The 22,793-nt window shown below is 43.5% G+C and overlaps 1 protein-coding gene across 4 annotated transcripts in view; it reads right to left on the minus strand.

Annotated features, from left to right (window-relative positions):
• ARHGEF7 (Rho guanine nucleotide exchange factor 7) overlaps positions 1-22,793 on the minus strand; it is a 123,152-nt gene that overhangs the window by 92,814 nt on the left and 7,545 nt on the right. For 3 of the 4 annotated variants that reach the window (XM_061377752.1, XM_061377753.1, XM_061377754.1), the window contains exon 2: positions 14,654-14,740. In XM_061377752.1, coding sequence (XP_061233736.1) covers positions 14,654-14,740 — 87 coding nt within the window. Of the gene's footprint in view, positions 1-14,653; positions 14,741-14,838; positions 15,038-22,793 lie in introns of those variants that run through there. The other variant, XM_061377757.1, reaches the window with a different exon arrangement.

The raw sequence follows: 22,793 nt of genomic DNA on the forward strand, positions 1-22,793 counted from the left end.
GCTTTTGAGCCCATGGCTCCCTTGACTGCAACAACCTGAGCTGAAGTCTCAAGTAAACCAGTTGTTTTGCTGGGGTAGTTCTCTGCTGCTTCATGGGCCCAACCAGCACCAGAGCTGGTCCACTGGAAGTAGCAAGAACAGACAGAAAAACACTCCTCTTTTGAGCAGGGATGATACTGACTTGCTTGTCTCCAAGACCCCAGAAACCAGAGTTAGGCAGATGATGCTAGGCTAGGAATGACAGCAAGAGAGGAAACAGTGAGGCAAATCACTTGTGACAACATGCAGAAAGAAAGATCAGGACTCAAAAGCAAAGTGGGAAAACAAAGCCAACAAGAAAGGGAGGATGGGAGAGGAGAAACAGAAACAGTTGTCAAAAGCTTGGCGTAGAAGCCAAATCACATCATCCTTCTGCTATCAACAAATACTCAGAAAATGCAACAGTTGAGAACATGCCCATCTCTTCCAAGCTCAGCACAAAGAAGAAATGTGAGCTTACCACCATGACTAACAGATAAGCTGACAGTTCAGCTGCAGAGGCAGAGCAGGTGAGACAGCAGTTCTGCTCCCACTCACCAGCATGCTGCCACAGGGAGCTTCTCCCTCCTCCTTTTTTGAAATCTAGAGTCACCTACAGATGACCTACATGTTGACTGTACAATAACCAACTATCACAATTTCACTCAACATCTCAGTGCATAGGGCTAGGCTGGTCAAAGGATCAATCAGGAAGCCTTAAGAAAGGATTTGCCTGTAAAGCCATTTTCCCAAGCCCCAAATCTCCCCCATCCAAGACATCCTGCACCCCCACATTCTGTAAGTTACTCAAGCAGATCACTTCACTTACCTGGATTAAAAGCAACTTCAGAATCCAGATCCAGGTTTGTAATTTAGCTCCAAAATGAACTGAGTTTGCAGAACAAGGCTGCTGATGTAGTGGTAAACCAGTACTGCCCCTGAGCCAGAAGCTCACAAAACCTACTCCTTTCGATGCCTGTGTCATTTACTGCAGATATGAAAAGGTAAGTATTGCTGGTAAGCAGCCAGCAAGCCATGTCTCACAGTGAAGCCAGCTGACACCTACAGCAAAGACAAATTCCTTCTATCTCCCACAGCACTGCTACACTACCTCAAAAAAAAACCCACCTCATTTAATTTGAGTTGATCTGTTGCTGTCTCCTCAGCTGCTCAGAAACTAAGCCTTTATGCTAAACAAGGGTTTAAATGAATTTGAGGCAGCACTGCAACTATCTGCCACTGCCACTTTGGGCCAGCCCCAGCTCCCTCCTGATGCACACTGCGAGCCAAATTAGCAAGAGAGAAAGCAGGTTAGTAATGTTACTTCTACCAACACAAACCCATCTCCTTGCATCACCTCACAGTCTGCCAAGCCCCTGTGCTAAAAGAAGGAACAGCATGGAATATGCAAGCAATAGCATGGAGTCACTGCCACTGCTGCAGTGGGCTTAAGCTATCCTAGGACCATCCTGAGGATTGGTATTGGAACAGGACCACAGCCTGGCTTCAGTCCACTCTGCAGCATGCTTAGTGCTCACAGCTGCAACTGAGGTCCATAGCAGCTGTGTCAAACTATGGACACTTTAGCCAAAAAAAGTTTGTAAATATCTGACACTACTGTGGAAAGCACCACAGAATGTCCATGCAGAAGCTACTAATTCTGCCTCAAAACTAGAACTTAAACCACAGCCAAGAAAAGTCTGAGACCACCCAACGAGCAAAGGAGGAGCACTGAATAACCTTCCAGCTGAAACCAGGAAAGGTTCCTAAAAATGCACATGCAGAGGGGGTCCAAAAAAAACTTTCTGGGTTTGGCGTAACAGTATTCTTTGGTCAAAGCGTAAATGGATTTGAGATGCGTGGTGCGCAAAAGTTAGTCTATAGTTGTTCTGGTCCCAAAATGCTGTTACAATACAAAAGTAACCCACTTACCTACTTTTAAGCTAAACTAATAAAAAACCTGATTTATTTACATATATGCAAAATAATTCCAAATTATACACTCCTGAGAGTGTCAATTAGGGAAAACAGACTGCAGCATTTTAAGTTACAATATTCTCTCGTTTCTACATCAAAGAGTAATTCCCTGAGACCTGAGATTTTTGGATTGCTCTAAAAGGCACATCTACATTTTCTTCTGCATTTGCTGACAACAGCTACAAGTAAAATAAAAATCATTCACTTAATAGTGTATGACATAACGACTGAGATACTTCTAGCAAGCCGTATCAACAAAGAATTAGAAATAAGCCATTTCAATAAACAAGTACAGGCAGGAAAGAAATCAACAAGTTGACAGTTATCTCCAAAACTGGAGAGTACTCCAAGCCAGCTCATTAACTTAGGCCATAAATAATACCTAGATGCCATCAATTTAACTATCAGCAGTTTATAGTATCAAAGTCAGCTAATTACAACAACTTTGCATCTTAACAATAAAGAATTGCTCTTTCAGTTTCACTGCCAACTACAGAAAATACTTAAGCTGTATCTATCCATGAAAGCTATCTTTTGCAAAATGTTCATGTGACACCAGGATGAAGAACTAGCCTCAGGCAAAGGGTGTGAAAATGCATTTTCTTGTAATATACTTTACACTGCTCACAAGCCTGTGGCTGGATGGATTTAAATGGCCTATTGGAATAAACATTAGATGAGTATAGATTAACATCCTGTTCCATATTTGTAGTTCCAGCAGTTTCTTAAGTACTGGGTATCAGTCTTTAGGAAGAAAAATCGCGCAATTATCCTATCTCCACACACTTAAATGCTTTAACATACATAACAAATAATTTGATCAAGTGATAAAAAATAATGAACTAAGTCATTATTTCTGTAGTGAGGCTGCCTTCAGACAAAGCACAGTAATCAGTTTATGTGTACATTTTTAAGGCACTCTATTTTACTAATAAACATACAGAACATGCAAGAAAGTGTTTGAACATGTTTTGCACAGAAACCCCGTTAATTTTTACAAAGAGGAAGAAATATTTGTGCCTGCTGATTTAAAACTAACTGCTTCCAGGCAACTTCTGCTAACAGATTTTAGAATCAGGAATTGTCTTTTTCTTAACCTCATTTTTATTCATTAATGAAGTGAACAAGTGGGGGGTTTGTGGGGTGTGATAAATTCCACCCCCTCTCTCAGTCTCTTTGTTTTGTGCTGACTGAATGAACTCAAAGCATTTGAAGACTAGACTGATCCAGATGAACAGTAAGTAAAAGTCTATTTATTTTACGTTGGGTTGCCACTGCCAAAAGAGGAGGGTCTAGTTCCCTCCCTTCTGCGTTATGCCCTTTGTGCCACAATCACTCAACTGATCCACTCTGATCTGGTTCAGGGGGTCAGTTACACTGGAATTAAAGAAATCTAACCCACCAGAAACTGGAAGGGAAGCAATGAACAGTTAACTGGAAACATGACAGTTCATCTGAAAGCAAAGCAAGGGATGTTTTCTGCTCGTATTTCATTAGAAAATAACATGAAACACATAAATTCATCTAGATGAAATAAGAGGGCACTACATACTTCCTGCCAGAGTTACGAGTAAAGTCAAACACTGAACTGGTGAATGCTTGGCTAGGGGTGTTTCCATTGCAGCTTACACTAAACTAAACCAGTGTGCTGCTGCAGCCTATATAAAAATACCACTCAGCACAAGCAAGAGATGATCTGTGAAGATGTCCTTCATGAACAGGAAGTACACCAGCTAGTAATGGCACATATCTGCTGTTTGTTTTCCCCCCTTTTTTTTTTGCAGAACCACAGAATGGTTTAGGTTGGAAGAGCCCTTAAAGCTCACCTAGTTCCAACCCCCAGCCACAGGCAGGGACACCTTCCACTAGATCGCATTGCTCCAAGCCACATCCAACCTGGCCCTGAACACTGCCAGGGATGGGGCAGCCACAGCTTCTCTGGGCAACCTGTGTCAGTGCCTCACCACCCTCACAGTAAATAATTTTTCCATAATATTTAATCTAAATCTACCCTCTTCCAGTTTAAAGCCATTTCCCCTTGTCATGTCACTATACGTCCTTGTAAAAGATCACTCTCCAGATTTCTTGTAGACCCCTTCAGGTACTGGAAGCTGCTCTATGGTCTCCCTGAAGCCTCCTCTTTGCCACACTGAACAACCCCAGCACTCTCAGCTTGTCTTCATAAGGCAGCTGCACTACTGCACTCTACCTTTCACAGCGCTGGTGAAGTAAGAAGCACTGAAGATTTGTACTGGAGCAGGGACTTGGCTCAGTTTTTAATATTTTGTTTCTAAACTGGACTCAAAAGCAACTACTATTTAATAGCTCCTAAATACTTCATTCAAAGAAGTGCAGCCAACTGGATGATGAAACAGAAAAACGCTCGACACTGTGCAAAATATGCAACAGTCAGCAACTAGAAGATGGCTTTTAATTCATCTGAAGTTTAGGGGAGAAAAGGAGCAACCAGGTTTTCATATGCTAAATATGAGTTCTGGTCCCTGTCCATTCAGGAAGCACAGGGTACTTTGAGATCAGCTTATCCCTTCCCCACTGGACCCAAAGGTGAACATGGACTCCTCACTTCCCCAGCAAAGGCTGACGGGGGGCAGAGCCACGTAAGGACACACCGCAAGCAGACTGTTCTGCACCAGAAGGGATACCCCTTTGCTTTCCAGTCTAGCAGTGCTCAGGCTCGTGTATTTGTGTTTGGCCCACAAGATGGCACTGACAGAAAGACTTTGCTCCCTCTTCCCCCCCGCATCCTTCTGACACCGGGCTCACCACTGGCCCTAGACTGATTTAGAGAAGGACTGCCACCTACTGAAACATCCCATCATCTTCCTACATCTCTCCTCACCTGCCCTCAAGCTACCCAAACAGCTAGATCCTGCTGGCTTCATCAGACAGGCAGGCAACGGACTGATGGAACACAGCTGAAGACAGCTTATTTTCAGTAACAGTTTGAAGTTATCAGCACTACAATGTTCTCCATAACCTGAAATTTTTCAGTATTTCCTGAAAGACCTGGAAAAAGCTGCTGGCAGTGTCAGAAAAACATAGTGATTCCCACACAGGCTGACTCCAGCTCTCAGTAACACTGACAGGACCAGCCCAGCTTCTGATGAAACATCTGAACACAGTTAACTACAGCAAAGTAAAGGGTTCAAGCTAGAACATGTGGGAGCTAGCAGTATCTGGATATTCAGCTGAACACAGTGAGATAAGATTAACTCCCCTTAAGGAAAAATCACCATATTCTAATATTCCTTTTCCTTTCAATCAGAAGTGAGCAAGGCACTTCTCTCATCAACACGATCTTGCAAAATCAAGCCTGTGAAACCTCCTCTCCACAGCAGACTGCATATCATCTTTCCCACACATGCCAAGATATTTACATGCAAGCAGAAGTCAGGAACAGTTGCAAAGCTGGAATAATTTAGGAAACCAGAGAAGTCACAGAAGACCTACATCTGATTGCATCGTTTTCATATAACTGAGGTGATTTACATTGACTCTTAAGTCCCAAGTAAAATCAAAAGAAGATTCTGCTGAGACTACAGTAAATAAAAGCAGCAGCCCTTTTTGCAGAGCTGGGCTCTTCTGTGTGGCCCTCACTTCAGGTAATTTTCAAAGCAATCATTCTGCTAGAATTCCTCCCTTTGCTAGACATACAACATGCATGGTCATTTCCACAAGAGGAGAAGGTTTTCCAAGTTCCTGTAGAAACCAAGCATTGGCATCTCCTATGCTGCATGATGCACCTCAGACAGGAGGTCTTTATTAGCCCAAAAATCATGCTGAAAACATACAATCCTATGTCATCTATCTGCAGGTTTATTTCTAGTTTTCTTCACACAGAATACCACCCACCTATAACACACTCTATATAAAGGTTGATCTTTTGTTCTGCTGTCACACACAAGCTTGGTAAATCTAGCTACACCTAATAACATAACTGTGTTCAGTATACACAAGTGTAGTTGTAGAGTACAAGCTTTATCCACACTTCTATTTTCAGTATGTTTGTCAACCAACAAAATCTCTTATAGGTCTTCAGAACTATCCAAGAGAAGTGTGTGTGTAGAGTCTGATACCTCTGAAGTCCAACTTCACAAGCCATTCTTAACAACCCCAACAGCAACTAATGAGACTATAGCCATCCTCTGTGAAGGAAAAAGCAGGAAGGCTCGACCATGCACACAGGCAGGCCTTCTGAAACACACTCCACTGCTCAGCACTCACCTCTCAGCAGGTGCAACACTGCCCTGATGCCTCCTCCTTTTCTCTTTCTCATCAGACAACCTACTGTACCTTCTGCTGCTCACTTGCTGGGAAGGATGGAGCTGCTCACCTGCTCTCCTCCCAGGAGCTGCCTTCACACCTGGCATCCCCAGCACAGCTTGCTCCTTGCGCAGGGCTAATCAGAAGTCTCTTCTCCCACAGCTCTCATCCAGCAGATGAGCCCTTCCTCACTGCACTACACACAAAAGAGCTGGAGGACAGGAGAAGGCTAAAGAAATTAGAAGGCAAGAAGCAAGAACTCCTCTGACAAGTCAGGAGAACAGCGTTAAGTCAGCAAGAAGCCTCTTCTCCCTCTGCCTCTCTCAGGGACTCAAAAGCTCTGACCAAAAGTCTCCTCCCCTCCAGCCCTCCCTAGCTACCCTTTTCTCCCAGTTTTCCTATTTTCCTTGCTTTCCTTCACATGATGAACTCTTCTGCTATCAAACACCCATTGAAACCCTTTTGTGGAAACAGCTTGCTATATTTGAACATAAAAATACAATGCTGAAATCTTCTGTGCATTCTGGATTAATAGTGCAATACATTTTAATTGCTGAATGAAGATTCATTTTACTCTCAGGATCCAAACAAATGGCACAAATGAAGCAGTTACACAGAAGCCTCTCCCAAACCACAGAGCAACTCATTTACCAAACTGTTCTGAACAGTACTATACTAGTGTTGTGGTTTAACCACACACACACACACACACACACACACACACACTCACTACCCCCTAGTGGGATGGAGAACTGGAAAAAAGCAGAAAGGTAAAACCCATGGGTTGAAATAGACAGTTTAACAGGACAGAAAGGGAAGGGAAAATAATAATAAGTAAAAAATAAAAGAATACACAATGCAATTGCTCACCACCTGCTGACTGACACTCATCCAGTCACCAAGCAGCAAGCCACCCCTGCTTGCCCAATTCCCCCCAGCTTTATTGTTCAACATAACAACATATGGTCTGGGATATCCCTCTGGTAAGCTGGGGTCAGCAGTCCCAACCTCTTGTGCACCCCCAGCCTGCTTGCTGGCAAGGTAGTATGAGAAGCTGAAAAGTCATTGCTTAGGGCAAGCACTGCTCAGCAACAACTGAAGCATCAGTGTGTGATCAACATTATTTTCATCCTAAGTCCAAAAACTGTACCAGCTACTGGGGAAAAAATAAATAAACTCTATCCCACATCCCAGCTGAAACTAGGGTGCTAGATGACATTTACAGCAAAATACAGCATGCCGCTGCAACTTGCCTTGTACATACTGACCTTCAGGATATGACAAAAGCATTTTGGATGTATTCTGACATGCCAGACTCACCCTTACACATGACCCACAAAGCAAAGACAAACAGATTTGCATCCATGGCAGATCCATCACTCCAGACAGACTGTGTACATGCACACTCACTTATATTTTTGTGTTAAAAATATCAAATCAGCAGGCAATACAAAAGAACTGGCAGGAAGTATTTATGACCCAATTCAAAATTACTGAATTATTTTTCGCTTTGAAAATGTAATCTAGCCCTTACGTAGCCAAAAGAATACTAGCACTTTCTCCAGCCCCCCTTTGTTACAGTACTCTGTACAAAGGCACACACTTGTAATCCACTTATTGGCTAGCTTTTTTTAAAAAGTCTTCGAATATTCAACACCAGGTACATCTGAAAACATACCCCAGTAAGGAGACACATTCTTCCTGTTTAATGAAAGCCACTGGAGTCACTTCAGTTAAGAAGCAATAGCAGAATACCACACAACTGGGAATGCAACAAGCTTGGCAGAACCACATCATTAATTCTCAAGGGAAGAGAAGGGAGGTTTAAGTGAACAGAGAACAGTATGATGATCTGAAATGCTACCACACACATTTGTGTTTTAGACTTTTACTGAATAAAACCTTAACAGCTTCTGATACTACCATTCCACCCTGTCCAATACCATATGTTCTTGCCTCTCTGTCACCCCCTTAGCTATCATGACACTATGTACAAGCAACGTATGAGAAGGAACTGGTTTGACCTTAAAAAGATACTATTTTTCTAGCATTCGCTTTACAAGATAGCCTTGAAGCAGTATTCAAAGACTTCTCAGTGGTCACTGTTGGTCAACCAAAGAACTGGTTAACACATGAAACATGGCCACAGACCTAGACTACTGCTTTGTGCATCCTAAGAATCCTTCACATTGTAAGAAAGTAACGCAAATAGTCAAGTAACAGCATATTCCTATCTTAGAAAGGTTCCAAGTTGTGCTAACATGGTCTTCCAATCATACAAGTCAGGCTGTACTTCTCCATTGTATGTGATGGGCAAAACAAACCAAATAGAAAAGACCCCAGAATGGCTTGTGTGTAACAATGGTTTTCAGAATCATCATATTAACATGTGACGAAAAGGACAGAAATTGAGGCAAGGGGCAGCCATGTCTTGGAGGTCAGTATTACATGATGAGTTGCAGTGACACAGGGCACTTTGCTGTAAATATGATCTGTTCAGGTTAGTTTTGCAAACAAGAAGAAGGGGGGGGGGGGGAAGTAATACAGTAGACATACCTTTTATTAAAGATGTAACTTGTATGATTTTTCCCAATTGAAAAAATCTACCAGCAAGATCTCAGCCTCCAAATAAAACTTTCCAGTGTGTGGTAAGTAAGCAAAGAATGGTGACTTTGTAACACCAACATTTTGGAAAATGTTTATGACAAAGAATCATGAAGGCATTCAGCAGCACACATTCTCGATTAGAATGGTTTTCTGATGGAAATAAAACCTAAAGGAAATCTAAAGAAAATATTGTTCATGACAAAATAAAGATGATAGTCTGAACTATAGTCTGATAGGGCTGAAAGGAGTGGGTGGGTGACTGAATTTCTGTATCATCTTAAGATGGTCCTATAGCTCTTCAAAATCCTAATCATTCCTAATTCACAAACAGATGTCAGCTAAGCCATAGAATCATACAATAGTTAGGGTTGGAAAGGACCTTAAGATGATCTAGTTCTAACCCCCCTGCATGGGCAGGGACACCTCACACTAAACCATATCACCCAAGGCTTCGTCCAACCTGGCCTTGAACACTGCCAGGGATGGCGCATTCACAGCCTCCCTGGGCAACCCATTCCAGTGCCTCACCACCCTAACAGGAAAGAATTTCTTCTTTATATCCAATCTAAACTTCCCCTGTTTAAGTCTGAATCCATTACCCCTTGTCCTGTCACTACAGTCTCTAATGAAGAGTCCATCCCCAGCATCCCTATATGCCCCCTTCAGATACTGGAAGGCTGCTATGAGGTCTCCACACAGCCTTCTCTTCTCCAGGCTGAACAGCCCCAACTTTCTCAGCCTCTCTTCATATGAGAGGTGCTCCAGTCCCCTGATCATCCCTGTGGCCCTCCTCTGGACTTGTTCCATGTCCTTTTTATGTTGAAGACACCGGAATTGCACACAATACTCCAAGTGAGGTCTCACGAGAGCAGAATAAAGGGGCAGGATCACCTCCTTCAACCTGCTGGTCACACTCTTTTTGATGCAGCCCAGGATACGGTTGGCTTTCTGGGCTGCGAGCATGCACTGCCAGCTCATGTTAATTTCCTCATCAACCCACACCCCCCAAGTCATTCTCCTGAGGGCTGCTCTGAATCTCATCTTTGCCCAGCCTGTAGCTGTGCCTGTCCATCCACGCTCACAACAGGGCTCTACACCTTCCTAACACAAACAGGTCTTTGAAAGCCACCTTGCAGAATACCTTTCCAAGACCATAGTGGTGGCAGGACTGTAGCCATAACAATGTAAAGAAGTATGCGAAGCTCAGAGAGAAGGTGCACCACCAAATAGATGAACTGCTATGGTAGGGGTGGGTATGAGCAAAGAAGACATTCAAGTTTGCTCCCAAAAGATTGGCTGGTCTAATAGAATGACATTGGCACCCCTTCCAAACTTTTCCTCAAGGCTAGTGCTGTATTATAGACACTTACAGACATTAGTATATCTTGATTAAATCTCAAGAGCTATGAACTGTATTTCCCAAATTTGCATGCAGTGCTCTGAACCTTAAGGGCAAATCCTTCTTGTACAAGAGATTTAATAATAAACATACACAGGATCTTCTTAGACTGCCAGGTTTGCTTTATTTCTTTTCTGGTTAGTTTACTGCAGAAATAAAATCCTGGCTTTGGTATTGCTGCCTCTGTAATAAAATGACAAGCCTGAACCCCAGAGGCAAGGAGGTCTCTTGGCACGTACAGAAAAGACTCTCAGATTTGTGGCTTGTCTATTTTTTTCTATTAGCCAGCTGCCATCTTTCCAGTCTAAGAGTCAGAAATACAAAACATTTTTGAGCTCAAGAAACCTGCTAACTTTAGATCCTTGCAGATAAGCTGCCATTCATCTTTTATTTGACAAAACCCAGTAGAAAAATGCTGCAAGACTCTACTCATAGAATTTGATTACATAGAGACTGGTATTCTTCACAGGATGTATCAAGCTTTTTGCCCCTACTGCATTATATTCAGGGAACTGAAACTCCTTTTAAAGGGAACAAAATTGGAGTAACGTAACACAGGTGCAAGATAATCATTAGAGCAAAACTTTTTAGGTCTCAGGTGAGAACAAATGCTCTGTCACCATCCCCTTTTCCTTTCTGTCTCTATTGCCAGACTTGTGTGTAAGATACTGTATACCAGCAGTGAGTTCCGTCTCAACTACACAAACCCAGTAATATTCTTCTAGAACAAAGTTCATCATGCACCGCAACACTCTAGGATCCTGTTTTCAAAAGCAGGTCATTCTTCTCAGAAGGGAGTACAGTTAAATGTCTTCCCACACAAAGATAAAACTGGGGGGATGGGGTGGGAACAGCTTTTAAAGCAAAAATGCCAAGAGCACCATATACCAAATGTCTTCTCCCTACAGAAAAAGCTCAGTTGTGAACTGACAATATAGGCAGCTACTCTACAGTCCCTTCCTTCTATGCAGACATTCAGTGAAGCTTCAGAGCAGAATTAACTACTTAACACTACTATTCTAAGCAAGAACTAACAGTTTCCAGAAGGGAAAAACAATATGCTGTTGCAAATTCAGTCTCTGCCTGACATCTTAGGAACATTTTTTCATTAATAGATCTCAGCTATTTGCATCTGCATACACAAAACCTGTATTGAAAAAAAACACAACAAAAACAAAAAACCAGAACAGTCTTCTGATTATTTCTTGAAACTTGCTCCGCTTTCAGATTTTACCTTACAAAGAACTGCTAAAAGCTCCAGATTAAATGCCCTTTTTTCTTCTCTGGAACATTTAACATCTGAAAATACTGGGGGCTGTGGGAAAGTAGCTACTCATTTCCTCTGAGCTATAGAAATCCTTCTCATTACAACTGAAATATCCTTTCTGAATACCCTATTATCTTTCTAACACCCCAAACTTACTGGAACTAAGAGGAAGAACAGCAACTTTCAGACACCAGTACTTCGAAACCAACAAAGCTTCTCACCTCCACCCTTTATTTTTAGGGGAGGTAGACAACAGTGAACATGTCCTCTAAAAAAAGGATGCATCTTAAAGCATCTCAAAGAAGCCATCTCTAATGGTGCCATCTCTTGCTGTGCCATTTTCCATTAACCATGGCAGTTTAGCAAGGTCCCAAACATGCCACAGCAATATCTCCAAAGTTGGAACTGCACAGAGCTCCAGCAAGGCAAGGTGCTCAAACACAGGTTCATAAAAATACAATTCTACTACTTCCAAGATGAGTTCAGATCCAGAAGCAGTGCTGTGCCATGCTGAAGCCAGGCTAACGAAACCAGTACTGTGTTTCTATCCTACTCCAAAAATTGCACACAAAACACCTGATCTAACTACAGATAACTCAGATTCCGTATCAGGCTCAAGTGCACCCCTTGTAAAGCCATGCACAACTCCACATTGTGGAATATCTGCTAGGAAAAGTACCAGATTAGTGCACGGAACAAGGTCGTATCTCCCCACACCACTCTAGAGGCATTCCTCTGATGCCTGTATCATCCAAATGATTCTACTATTTAAGGTATCACATACACACCCACCACTCTGTCAAGTATTTATACTCACCATTCACTCTTCATTAGCTCATCAGCCCTCTCTGAAAATCCCCCCCCCTGCTTCCAGAGACACTCTTTACACTCTTTGCTCAATGCTATCTCTAAAACTGACTACAACTAAGGAAGTATTACATAGCGCTACACAGAGGAGTTATGGTATCTCCCAGTTCTCACAAGGAGAAAGGCAGAGATCCACGAGGGCTGACTCACACCTTGTTAAAGGAGACAGGAGAAAGAGCCCAGGATTAGCGGATGGCCAGGAGGCCCCTGCCAGGTACTCACTGGTTGAATCCAGGTTGCCATCCCTCTCATCTTTGGCCACAGCTAGGGGGTTGGAAAAATTAATGAGAAAACAACAGGGAACAGCCAATGTACAAGCTGTAAATACACACACAGGAGGCTCCATAAGCCCAAGCATTTGTGCCCCTTCCTGCCAGCCTCCAAACCCTTCTGGTAGCTTGGGAGTAATTCCTGTTCCAACATGCTGAGCTGGAAGCTACTGCAGCCAGTTAACTCCATGTAAGAAAGGAGTTTCCGGCAGTCTTGCTGAGAAGCCCCTGAGGCCAGGTTAACCAATCTTGACTGTGCCCAAAAATATTTAGGCTCTGAGTATAAAACCAAAATTATCTTCTCTTTTAATCATTTTTCCTCATTTTCTTGTCACTCTGAGGAAAAGAGCTGACAAAAGCTTTCCACAACTACAAAAGAGAGACTGAACTGCAATTCCATGACTATTCCCAGTGACAACTACAAGAACTTCAAGCTGAGAGACTTGATGTAGGAAACAAGTAAAGGCGGAGCAAGGATACTAATGGTATGTTTTCCACCCTTTTGCTTTAACATTTGCAATACTCAGTTTATTTCTGAATTGAGATTAGAAGTGCTTCCCTCCCCAATTCCTCTAGCTCATGCTTGTCTACTACTTGAATGTTAGATCAGCTCTTACACATGGATGTTCAAAACTGAAAAACTTAATGCAGCCCCAGAAAAGACAAATGAAGACACAGCTGCTTTAAGGCAAAAAAGAATGACTGACTTAATAGCTCACCCCATAATCTAGTTTCTGAGTATTTCCAAATTTGTTTTTACTCCCCACAAATCCTAGAAGATTCTGCTAATTTGGAGGCAGAAGAAAAGAATGGCAGGTAAGAATGTAAGGTCATCTTTCATAAGAAACAGTGATAAAAGCTGTCTTGATTTTCATCTTTAACCACGACAGACCCAAGATTAAATGCAAGCCCTGCAAGTATCATTACTGAAATTAATGGTATTTCAGTATTCAGAGGCCTCAGGAAAGCAATCAAAATCTTTTTAATGATATTCTGTTACTGCCTAGCAAAATCACAGGCAAACCCAGAGCTACTGTAAGAACCTGAGAACTAATTAAGGCAACACTTCACTAATTCAAGCTCAGAAGCGCTAGCAACCATTTTTTCCACCAAAAAAAAAAAATTGCCTGTGAGAACTGAAATGATAATACCTCTCACTTTCCAACGCAGAGAAGCTGGAACCTGATTTTAATCGCATCGGCTCCTTCCCACACAGAAGCATCAAGTAAACTCAACAGCAGTATGTACTTGCTATAGCTAAATATACCGGTAACATACGACTACCTAATTTGCAACCCTGTGAATGCATGTTCAGAAAAATATGGCAGTTTGCTGAGCTTTTATGTAACATAAATTTTAACAGAAGGAAGAGCGCCTGCCGTTTTCTTTTAATTAGTATTTCATTTGGCTGTTAGCAACTTGATTTCTTAAGTCATCTCCAGTGCTTCAGTCAGTTTCAGAAATAAAACAGGTATAATTTAGATGTTTATTACCAAGAATCCACTTCAACAGAAACGCAAAGGATTTACCAGCACCAGAATCAGACCAGTATCACACACACAGAGGAAGACCCGAGTTGCCCTGGCAGAGGGAGGGGGTGCACCTCGCTCAGCGCTGGGTGAAAAGAGGTGAGGAGGCCCCTCCATGCCCCCTCCACGCGGTAGCGCACATCCCACACTCACGCCGCCAGAAAGCCAAGCCACCCGCCGCGACGTAGGCCGGGCCGGGGCTCAGTCACCACCGAGACCCATCGCGCAGCCCCCCTAAAGGCAGCGGCTGCTTCGCCCGCCGCCCCCCGGGCCCGCAGCCAGGGGAGGGGCGGCAGCCACCATCTTGTCAGACGCCCGCCACCGGCCGGCCCCGCGTCCCCGGGCACAAAGGGAGGGCAGCACCGGCTCCCGCAGCGAGGAGCAGGGAAACCCCCAGCCCCAGGGATCGAACCGAGCACCCCCCGCTCAGACTCACCTCCAGGCGGAGGGAGGCACCGCAGCCCCGCAGGAACTCGCGGATGTTGCTCAGGCACTCGCCCTCCGTCCGCGGCTCCGGGTACACCTGCAAGAGAAGAGGCGGACGGCTCAGCGCTAGGACCGGCACGGCGGACCCGCTCCCCCGCCTCGCGGAGCAGAGCGGCTCGTCTCCGCTTTCCTCACCTCCCTCTCCCTCCGCTGGCGGCAGCGCCGATCGCTCCCAGTGAAGGGGTTGAACCGGGAAGTAAACACGGAACACAGGAAATGGCGTGCGAGGGCAGGGGGCGGCGGGCAGGAGTGAGGGCTGGGGTGCCCCGGCCAGGCGCGGCCTCGGGCGACTCTGCCCAAGCGAGGGGATGCGAGCTCTGCTGAGCTGAGCTGAACGGAGGCAAAGGGAGGGGAGGGAAGATAAGGGATGCAGGGAGGGAGGTGCGGCCCGCCCCGCCCCGGCTGCAGGCGCAGGCGCAGGCCCGGCCGGTGGAGGCGAGGCGGGGACGTACGCGAGAGCGCGCCCGGGCCTCTACTCTTTTTAATTAATAATACTAATAATAATCCACACGCCGCAGTGTCATTAACGGTTTGGTCTGCACAGTGAATCGAGGCGGTCCCTCGGCCAAGGGGCTGAACGGTGGCCAGGGGAAGTCCCTCTCAGGGATGGCGTCCCGCCCCGCGGCTGCAGTGAGGAGCCACTGTGCACAGGGTAAAACACCCACGAAGCGGGTGGCCCTGGGTCTGTGGGCCTGCTAGGACCACCCTGGTTTTGACTTGGGTTCACCTTTAAGCGTCGGTTTCATAACAAGGAAGTACCTCAAAAATGTCCAAAAGGTCTCGGTGGAAAAATGCCAGCAGAGTTAATAATATGCCAACTCCAGGGTCTGATGTTAACGAGCTTTGTTTATCAATAGTTTTATAGTCTCTTCCCACCCCAGAAGAAAAGCAGCTTCACATAGAGGAAAACCCTGACTGAACTTAAAGAGCTTTTGCCAACACAGCTACTCCTGAAGCCATATTCATGCTGCCTTCAGTTCAGTCTGCCCCCAGTTCAGCCTCTACCCTGAAAGTGTAGACTTCCCACAGAAAAGCAGCCACTTCCATGGGCTTCAGGGCCATAGCATAACTTATTACAGCCTAACGCAAATTCTGTGATTCTGTGTGAACATAAGCATTATTTCACAACAAATTCACTTATTTCTATGAAGCAGTTCTGCAAACAAAGCTTTGCTCAAACTGGGAGATAACCAGACCTGCAGCCCATGTCACCTCGTTCCATTGGAAGGGGAAAGCCTAGCACAGGAATCCACTGAAAGTCATGGGAAGCTAAGGTGGCAATGCATGGTGTCATATCCTTTGATTATGCATTACACTTGGAAGTGTCCTTAGATGCACATGTATGTCAAAGCTACATAAACTCGCAATCATAATGTACCTCTATAGCACTGCGAACTTCACATAAGGTTGACTGCAAACACTGCATCAACCTGAAACCAAGGTAGCACCTTCACATAAGTTGATATAATATCAAAGATATCTCTGTCCCTGTGATACCATAAAAATTAACAAATACAACAGCATGACAGGGAGAACCTGGTACAAAGAAATTTAAAACACAAGTCACCATCATTTTCTAAACACAAAATTCCAATGAGTTTTAATTTAAAGCCACTATTTAGTAATACAAGGAATTTGGTAGTGATAGGACTTGAAGAATTTTCATTTCCTCAAGCAAGTGTGCACATACACACACACACAAACTCCTCAAATTGTCTGGTATTATGATAAACCACTGTGGGTTAAGAACAACTCTTTTACTATACTAAAATGTAAAGGGAATGACAAGTCCTATATGAGTACAGCAGCTAAAAAGATAAATTCAGTAAGTTTGGAAAGGACACAGACGGTGAGAGAACCCTCCTGGAAACATCATGAGCTTCATCCCTCTTGCTTGTTATGCTTTTGAATTAATCAATTTATTTCTTAGCTCTAGTTAGAAATCTCAAGCTTAGACAATCATGCCAACATCCCTTCTTAGAACAGGTTCCTCAGAATCCTATTAGCAGTTCCATGCTAATGCTTCCAGTATGCTCCCTCCTCCATATTCCTAACATTTATATAATAATTATACAGTTGCAATTATAACTTTTTTTCTTAAACTACTTGCATTAACAACTGGGGTTTATGTCCCTTTATAGGTCCATACTTCCTCACCTCCTTTTTTTGCACCCACCATTTTCTTGGTTGCTTATACTCCATTTGTGAAGGTCATTTTTCATTCTTTTCATAAAATTACTTCCACTCTGCAAACAAGAATATCCTCTAACAAGAAATCACAGTAAATCTGTATTTCTCTTAAAAGAAACAAATGTCTTGCCTCGTAACACTTTATTCCCAAAGTCCCCAATACCTTACACATAGAACTCAATAACTGTAAGAAACCCAGATATATGTACTACTACCTCCTAAGAAACTGCACATAATTCATACAAGAGTGCACAATATCTGGAATTATGACAAGGGGGGGAAAAAGGAGGGGAAGGGGGGAAAAAAGGAGGGGGAAGGGGGGAAAGAGGGACATGTTAGAGGAGGGCAAAAACTTCCAATTAAAGAAACAACAATCAAAGAAACCCCAAACCATGCAAACTGTCCTCTGTCAGGTCTGGGATTTTAAATTACATATACACTAAAATACATCTCTCTGAGACCTCAGCCCTGCCAGCACTCTAATGCATGTTTCCAGTTAAAAATTATCTTCCCTCAAAATAATATAAGCTAGAGTAAATCTTTCAAAGCGCCATTTCTTCTCTCACAAAACAAGGAAAAAGACTTCAGAGGCAATACGAGAAGCAGGCTACGTTTTCTCATCTCTGTGGCTATAGTGGCATTTTTACCCAATAGGAAACAGAAGCATATTGGTAAAGAATGTAAAAATATCTTAGCATTTGCACCCTGCTAGAAATTTAAAGTCTTAATGATCCCATAAAAAGAAGCCAACCCATTAAGTTATTTACCTGGGAAATCTTACTGTGATTCTGGCAACCTTCTCCTAGAGATGGCTGAGGAACACAGTGAGGGACAAGAGTAACAAAATCAGCTCCCTTGAAAGAATCTCAAAGTGCCATTATACAGGCCAAGCCTGTGTTAAAATCACACTTAAGGTATATTACATCCTTTACATATAGTTATAGGAAGCTCAGAAGCATGACCTCTCTCTCTTAGATCACAGTTACAGCCTCAGACTATTCAGAATGCAATAGAAGATAATGCAAGCAGACCACAAGCAGGTCAATCCTAATCTGCCTGAAAGACGACAAATACATTCCGAGAGAAAGGATAAATAAATGAAACTAAAGTAGGGTCATACTCCAAAATTAGTTGGCAAAATAAAAAGTAGATTACACGTACAATAAAGCCAGCAGAATAAAGAGGCTACATATTTTCGTCTCCAGTATTTGCTTCATCCTCTTGATTTCACAGACCAACAATTCATTAATAGGAGCTCTTCTTCTCATATGTCTGTATGACTCCCAGTACAAAGAGGCCTCATTGTCCAACTGGAACCTCTGAGTGCACTAGTAATACAAATTAAAAAAAGGTTAATAGTAATTAGAAAAGACAAGGATTCCAGGGGGACCTGACAGATTCTTAATCAGGGACTGGAGCTCCCCAGTGGAATTTAAAGACAGAAGCAGAAGGTAATGCACAGAACAGCAACAGTTTAAACCAGATCTTTGTGGTGCAGGGGCAGGTTCTGATTAAGATTTAATCTCTTGGGGAGTAGCTCTGGAAATCATGGCTAGTTCAGTGAGGACACTTATGTGATGCACTGCAGCTATCAAGGAGCAGAGTACATTTTCCACCAGCCAGGAAACATGGAGAAGAATGTGTGATACAAATAGGTGGTACCTAGTTAAGTAGTTTGATCAGTTTATGATTTCAATCAACAGCAGCATGCATAAAAAAGGGAAATGCAGAGACAGGGTGTATCAAAAAAAGGTATGACAGGGATGGTCTTAGAAAAAAAATGGAAAAGGCTACCATTACTTAATTTGGACAGGGAAAGTATATGAAGAAAATAAGCATGGAATGTGTAAAATAATAAATTTAAAAGAAAAAACCAAAACACACAGCCCCCCCAAAACACCACAGTCCTTTGATTGCAATGGGTGAACACAAGAAATTAATAAAAAGACATCTTCACCTATATGCATGGGAAATTAAATGTTTATTTTTAACTGTCTGCTGAATAAGTTGAAAAAAATGAATCAAAGAGAGATGCATAAGGTCTCTAAATACAAATTAAAATCTACCAGGAAGAATATAGAGATTGAATGACAGCAAGGCTACTATCTGTAAGTTAAAAAATAATTTTTCTAGCATGACATATAGTGCGTAAAACACGGTTTACTATGTAAGAAGACTATCCCGGTTACTAGAAAGCAGAAACTAATAGAGAACATGACAGGTAGCTGCAAACTAGTAGGCATGTCCAGGAGACACTTAAGAGCGTTCTGTTTGGGAGTACAGCTGACCCGAGTCTGAAGTTCAAAGACTTGGCCTTCAAGTAAGGATACTAGGGGAAAAATCCCATAAAGAGGGAACCCTGCACTATAAGGAACATTGCAGAAGAATGCAATCCCAAAGGGAGGTGCTGTAGGGACAGGGTGGATGAGGGTACTGTTCTCTCACAACATGCCCAAACATTTTTCCTTGCACCCTGTTCATCCTGCCTGGAGCCTTTTACAGAGCATCTGCCTTGCCCAGTAGTTTCCTCTCCAGGTTTCAGAACAGCTTGTATACACAGAGCACTACTGCAATCTTATCAGTGAAAACACTACAGCAAAACTAATGAAAGAGTCCTATTGATCACATTCGGTCCCACAGCAGCTATGTTTTGCTTCCAGACTCTGGGACTGGAGCCCAGCTTCCAGACCCCTGGTGGAGCACGGTGGCCCAGAGGCAAGCACCTCGTGCAGAAACCCTGCAGGCTGGGGTTTGTCATCAGGCTTTATGTTCAGGGATAAAAATGAGATTTAAAAAAAAATCACAGGCCATTCTCACTAACCTGGGCTGTCAAGCTGAAGGTGACTGATTCACTGTCAAGCAGCTCCTGCAGGTTCCTTCCATCCCTATGGCTCCCAGCTCTGTTACCTCCTGCCAGATCCTGCTCCCTGCAGGGCCCTTTCCCTGAGGCATTCAGGTTTCCTGCTCCATCCTCTGTCCCAGAGCACCTGCCCTCACAAACTGCACCCAGCAGGGATGGAAAAAAGAGTGGTATCACAGTGACATCCTCCGTAGCGGCACAGGAGGACATCATCTGCTTCTTGAGGAGGCATCCATTGCTAGGGACCGATGGTGGGTGCAGTGCTGCCTCCATAGTTAGTGAACAGAGCAGGGCTTAGAAGACTGTGTATGGAGCCCAATGCTCCTCCCAGGACAGCTGGAGTCATAGGTGCACTTTGAAGGGTCGCATCTTCCACACCTCTGAGTAAGGAGCACACTGGAGTTGAGCCAAACCACTTAACGGATCGCTCATCTTGCTGGTGGCATTAGGTGACATTAGCAGGATGCTATAATTAAACTAAAAACACAGTTCAGGATTCTCAGCAAGATGCAGTTTTGGTTTAGAATCAGGTGATTTGGTGGAGAACCAGATGTCACCACAACACTTGTTTCTGTGGTACTGTATCTCTTTCTTTAGTACTGACTTTTCCCAACCTATAAAACCTGCTGCCCACAAACTTGTCAACAATAAGCCACACAGCAGCTACCATGCCTTGGTCTGGATTTTGGCATGAGGAAACACATGCTCTGAAAACACAGAAGGCACGCAGGCAGCATAGTTAATAAGAGCTAGATTCTGTGAAACACTTAAGTTCCTACATGCCATGCACTAAGATGCCCAAATTTTAAATTTCTAGGGTTCGCACAAGAATTCATCTGCTGCACACAGCACAAAGGGAAAGGCAGGTGTCTTAATATATGCTCTACAATTCTTACATGCTGAGAAGGATACCTGGCCTTCAAGTTAACCAAGAGCTAAGACACAGCAAAAGGCAAAAGCAAGAGCTCACCTATGTTCTTGACCCCCTGCGGGACTTTAACACAGTGAGTCTTCATGTGCCTAATGTTCCAAACTCCAATCACCTCCTGGACTTACAAGAGTCCTTTGGAAGAACTCAAAATACATCCTCACTGAGAGTGACAGCTGCTCACTTTTATGAAATAATTTAGCATGGACCTCTTGACCTTGGACACGACTGTTAGTAGCCACAGCAGCAATTCCAGTCCCACATTTAGCCCTACCACAAAAACTTATCCCACCACCCTTCTTTACTGTCCAATGGGCCAGGCCAACTCATGAGCCACAGATCCACGCTTCCTCAATTTCCAGCCTTCTGTTTCCACACTTCTAGTCATATTCTATGACTAGAAGTCACTTCTGTGGTATTTTAACAAATGAACCTCTTTTAAATGCGATCAGAATATACTAATCTCCCTCAGGAATCATTTTGCTCTGAGAACTGAGTTTTGCTACTTCAACCTCACTCACTCATCTTTTAGCAAATACTTATGTTTACTGAAACTATATGCTGTGTTGGGAGGTTTGTATGCATGTAGTATTTATCCTGTACTCCAAGCTTGTGTTTGTCCTCTGAGAGTGTCAAGTAGAAGGGGCTTCAAAGCAAGAACTGAGAACCTTGGGATAATTCAGTATATGAATATGGCACCAGGAACGAGGAGCACTTTGGCTGACTGAAGACTCCTCCAACTCTTTCTTACCCTGCACACATTCAGAAACGGTCTTCTGCTTGATCAGCCTTTGTTAACAGCAACCTACATTCAAATACACGGACGTTCTGCTTTAGCTGCTTCAGTCCCTTATCAGAAATAGCCCTCAAAAACCCAGTTCAGCTTACTTTGCAAAGAAAATTTACAGTGAGGTTAAAATGCCAGCTGGATCTGTGGCAGCCTTGATAAACTGGTTATTTGAATCTTACACAACAACTAGAGCGCCTTTTTTACTTTAACTTGTCCTGTGAAAATGATACTGTAAACCTGATACAGCTGTTTGAGCTCATCCTGTCAAATTTGCACCTTTATTAAACAATGTTGAGAAAAACAGTATGTTCTCTGCAACAGAAGAACTGTACTTTTGTCACTTTCTTTGGACCCCTATCAAATTCCCATCAAAGCCTATAAACTCACTCCCAGGAGGTAGGTATTCAACCAAGCCCTAAAATAGAAACACAGTGAGTTAAGGGCACTAGGACATTCCAGACTGCAATTCTGCTTTCTCAAGTTTCTGTTATGTTCTTATATTTCATGTAAAAACTACATTAAGTCAGCATTAAGAAACTGAGAATGCCAAGCACGTAAAACTTCGTAAATACAAGACTGACAGCTGCCTTTGCAACTGCAATTACAATCTACTTGCAGGCCCACCTTTTGAACCGAATTAGGCAGGAGTCCTACCAGAGCACATGTAAGTGAGTGTGCCTGAACAATTTTATGTATGCACGTAAGAGGGTGTAGTTGCAGCTGCAGGAGTAATCATATTTCCAGTGCTTCCTAAATGCTGAGAATTCCTAATTCCTGTGGCTTTGCTTGTTTTCTTGTTATTTCAAAGAAAAGGAGGAAATTGGCGAGTGTGTAACTGTCACCATCAGCCTCACGCTGCAGAGCAACAAGGGTGCCAGCATTAGGTGCCCACAGGAAGATAAGTATTTCCCTGAAGCCAGTGAGGGAAAAAAAACAGATGAAGTGCTGCCCCAGGTGCGGGCAGCATTTGGGCAGGGCTTGGCAAGAACCTACCTAAAAAGGCTCTCCTGTGGAGAGGAACTGGTGGGTAGGGATTTTGCAGCCTTTCTCACATAAACCCTGCAGCATTTCCCACTCAGCGTCACTGTTTTGATGCAGCACAAGCTTCAGCTTCAGGAGTTCAATCACTCAGGGTTTGTTTACACTGGGAGAGCTCTGCTGCTAGATATGCTGGCATCGCTCCTCAGTGTGGATGTAACATATGCCAGAGAGGGAATTCCTCTGCCAGTCTAACGGTACCACTTCCCCCAGTGACATTAACGATGCCAACAAAAGCACGCCTCTGTCAGCACAGCTGCATTGGTGGAGAGGGGATGTATAAT

Source organism: Neopsephotus bourkii, unplaced genomic scaffold (genome assembly GCF_033783945.1).
Source record: "Neopsephotus bourkii isolate Nb327-2 ecotype Australia unplaced genomic scaffold, CSIRO-AGI_Nbou_v1 NB_1760, whole genome shotgun sequence".
NCBI classification, from domain to species: Eukaryota; Metazoa; Chordata; class Aves; order Psittaciformes; family Psittacidae; genus Neopsephotus; species Neopsephotus bourkii.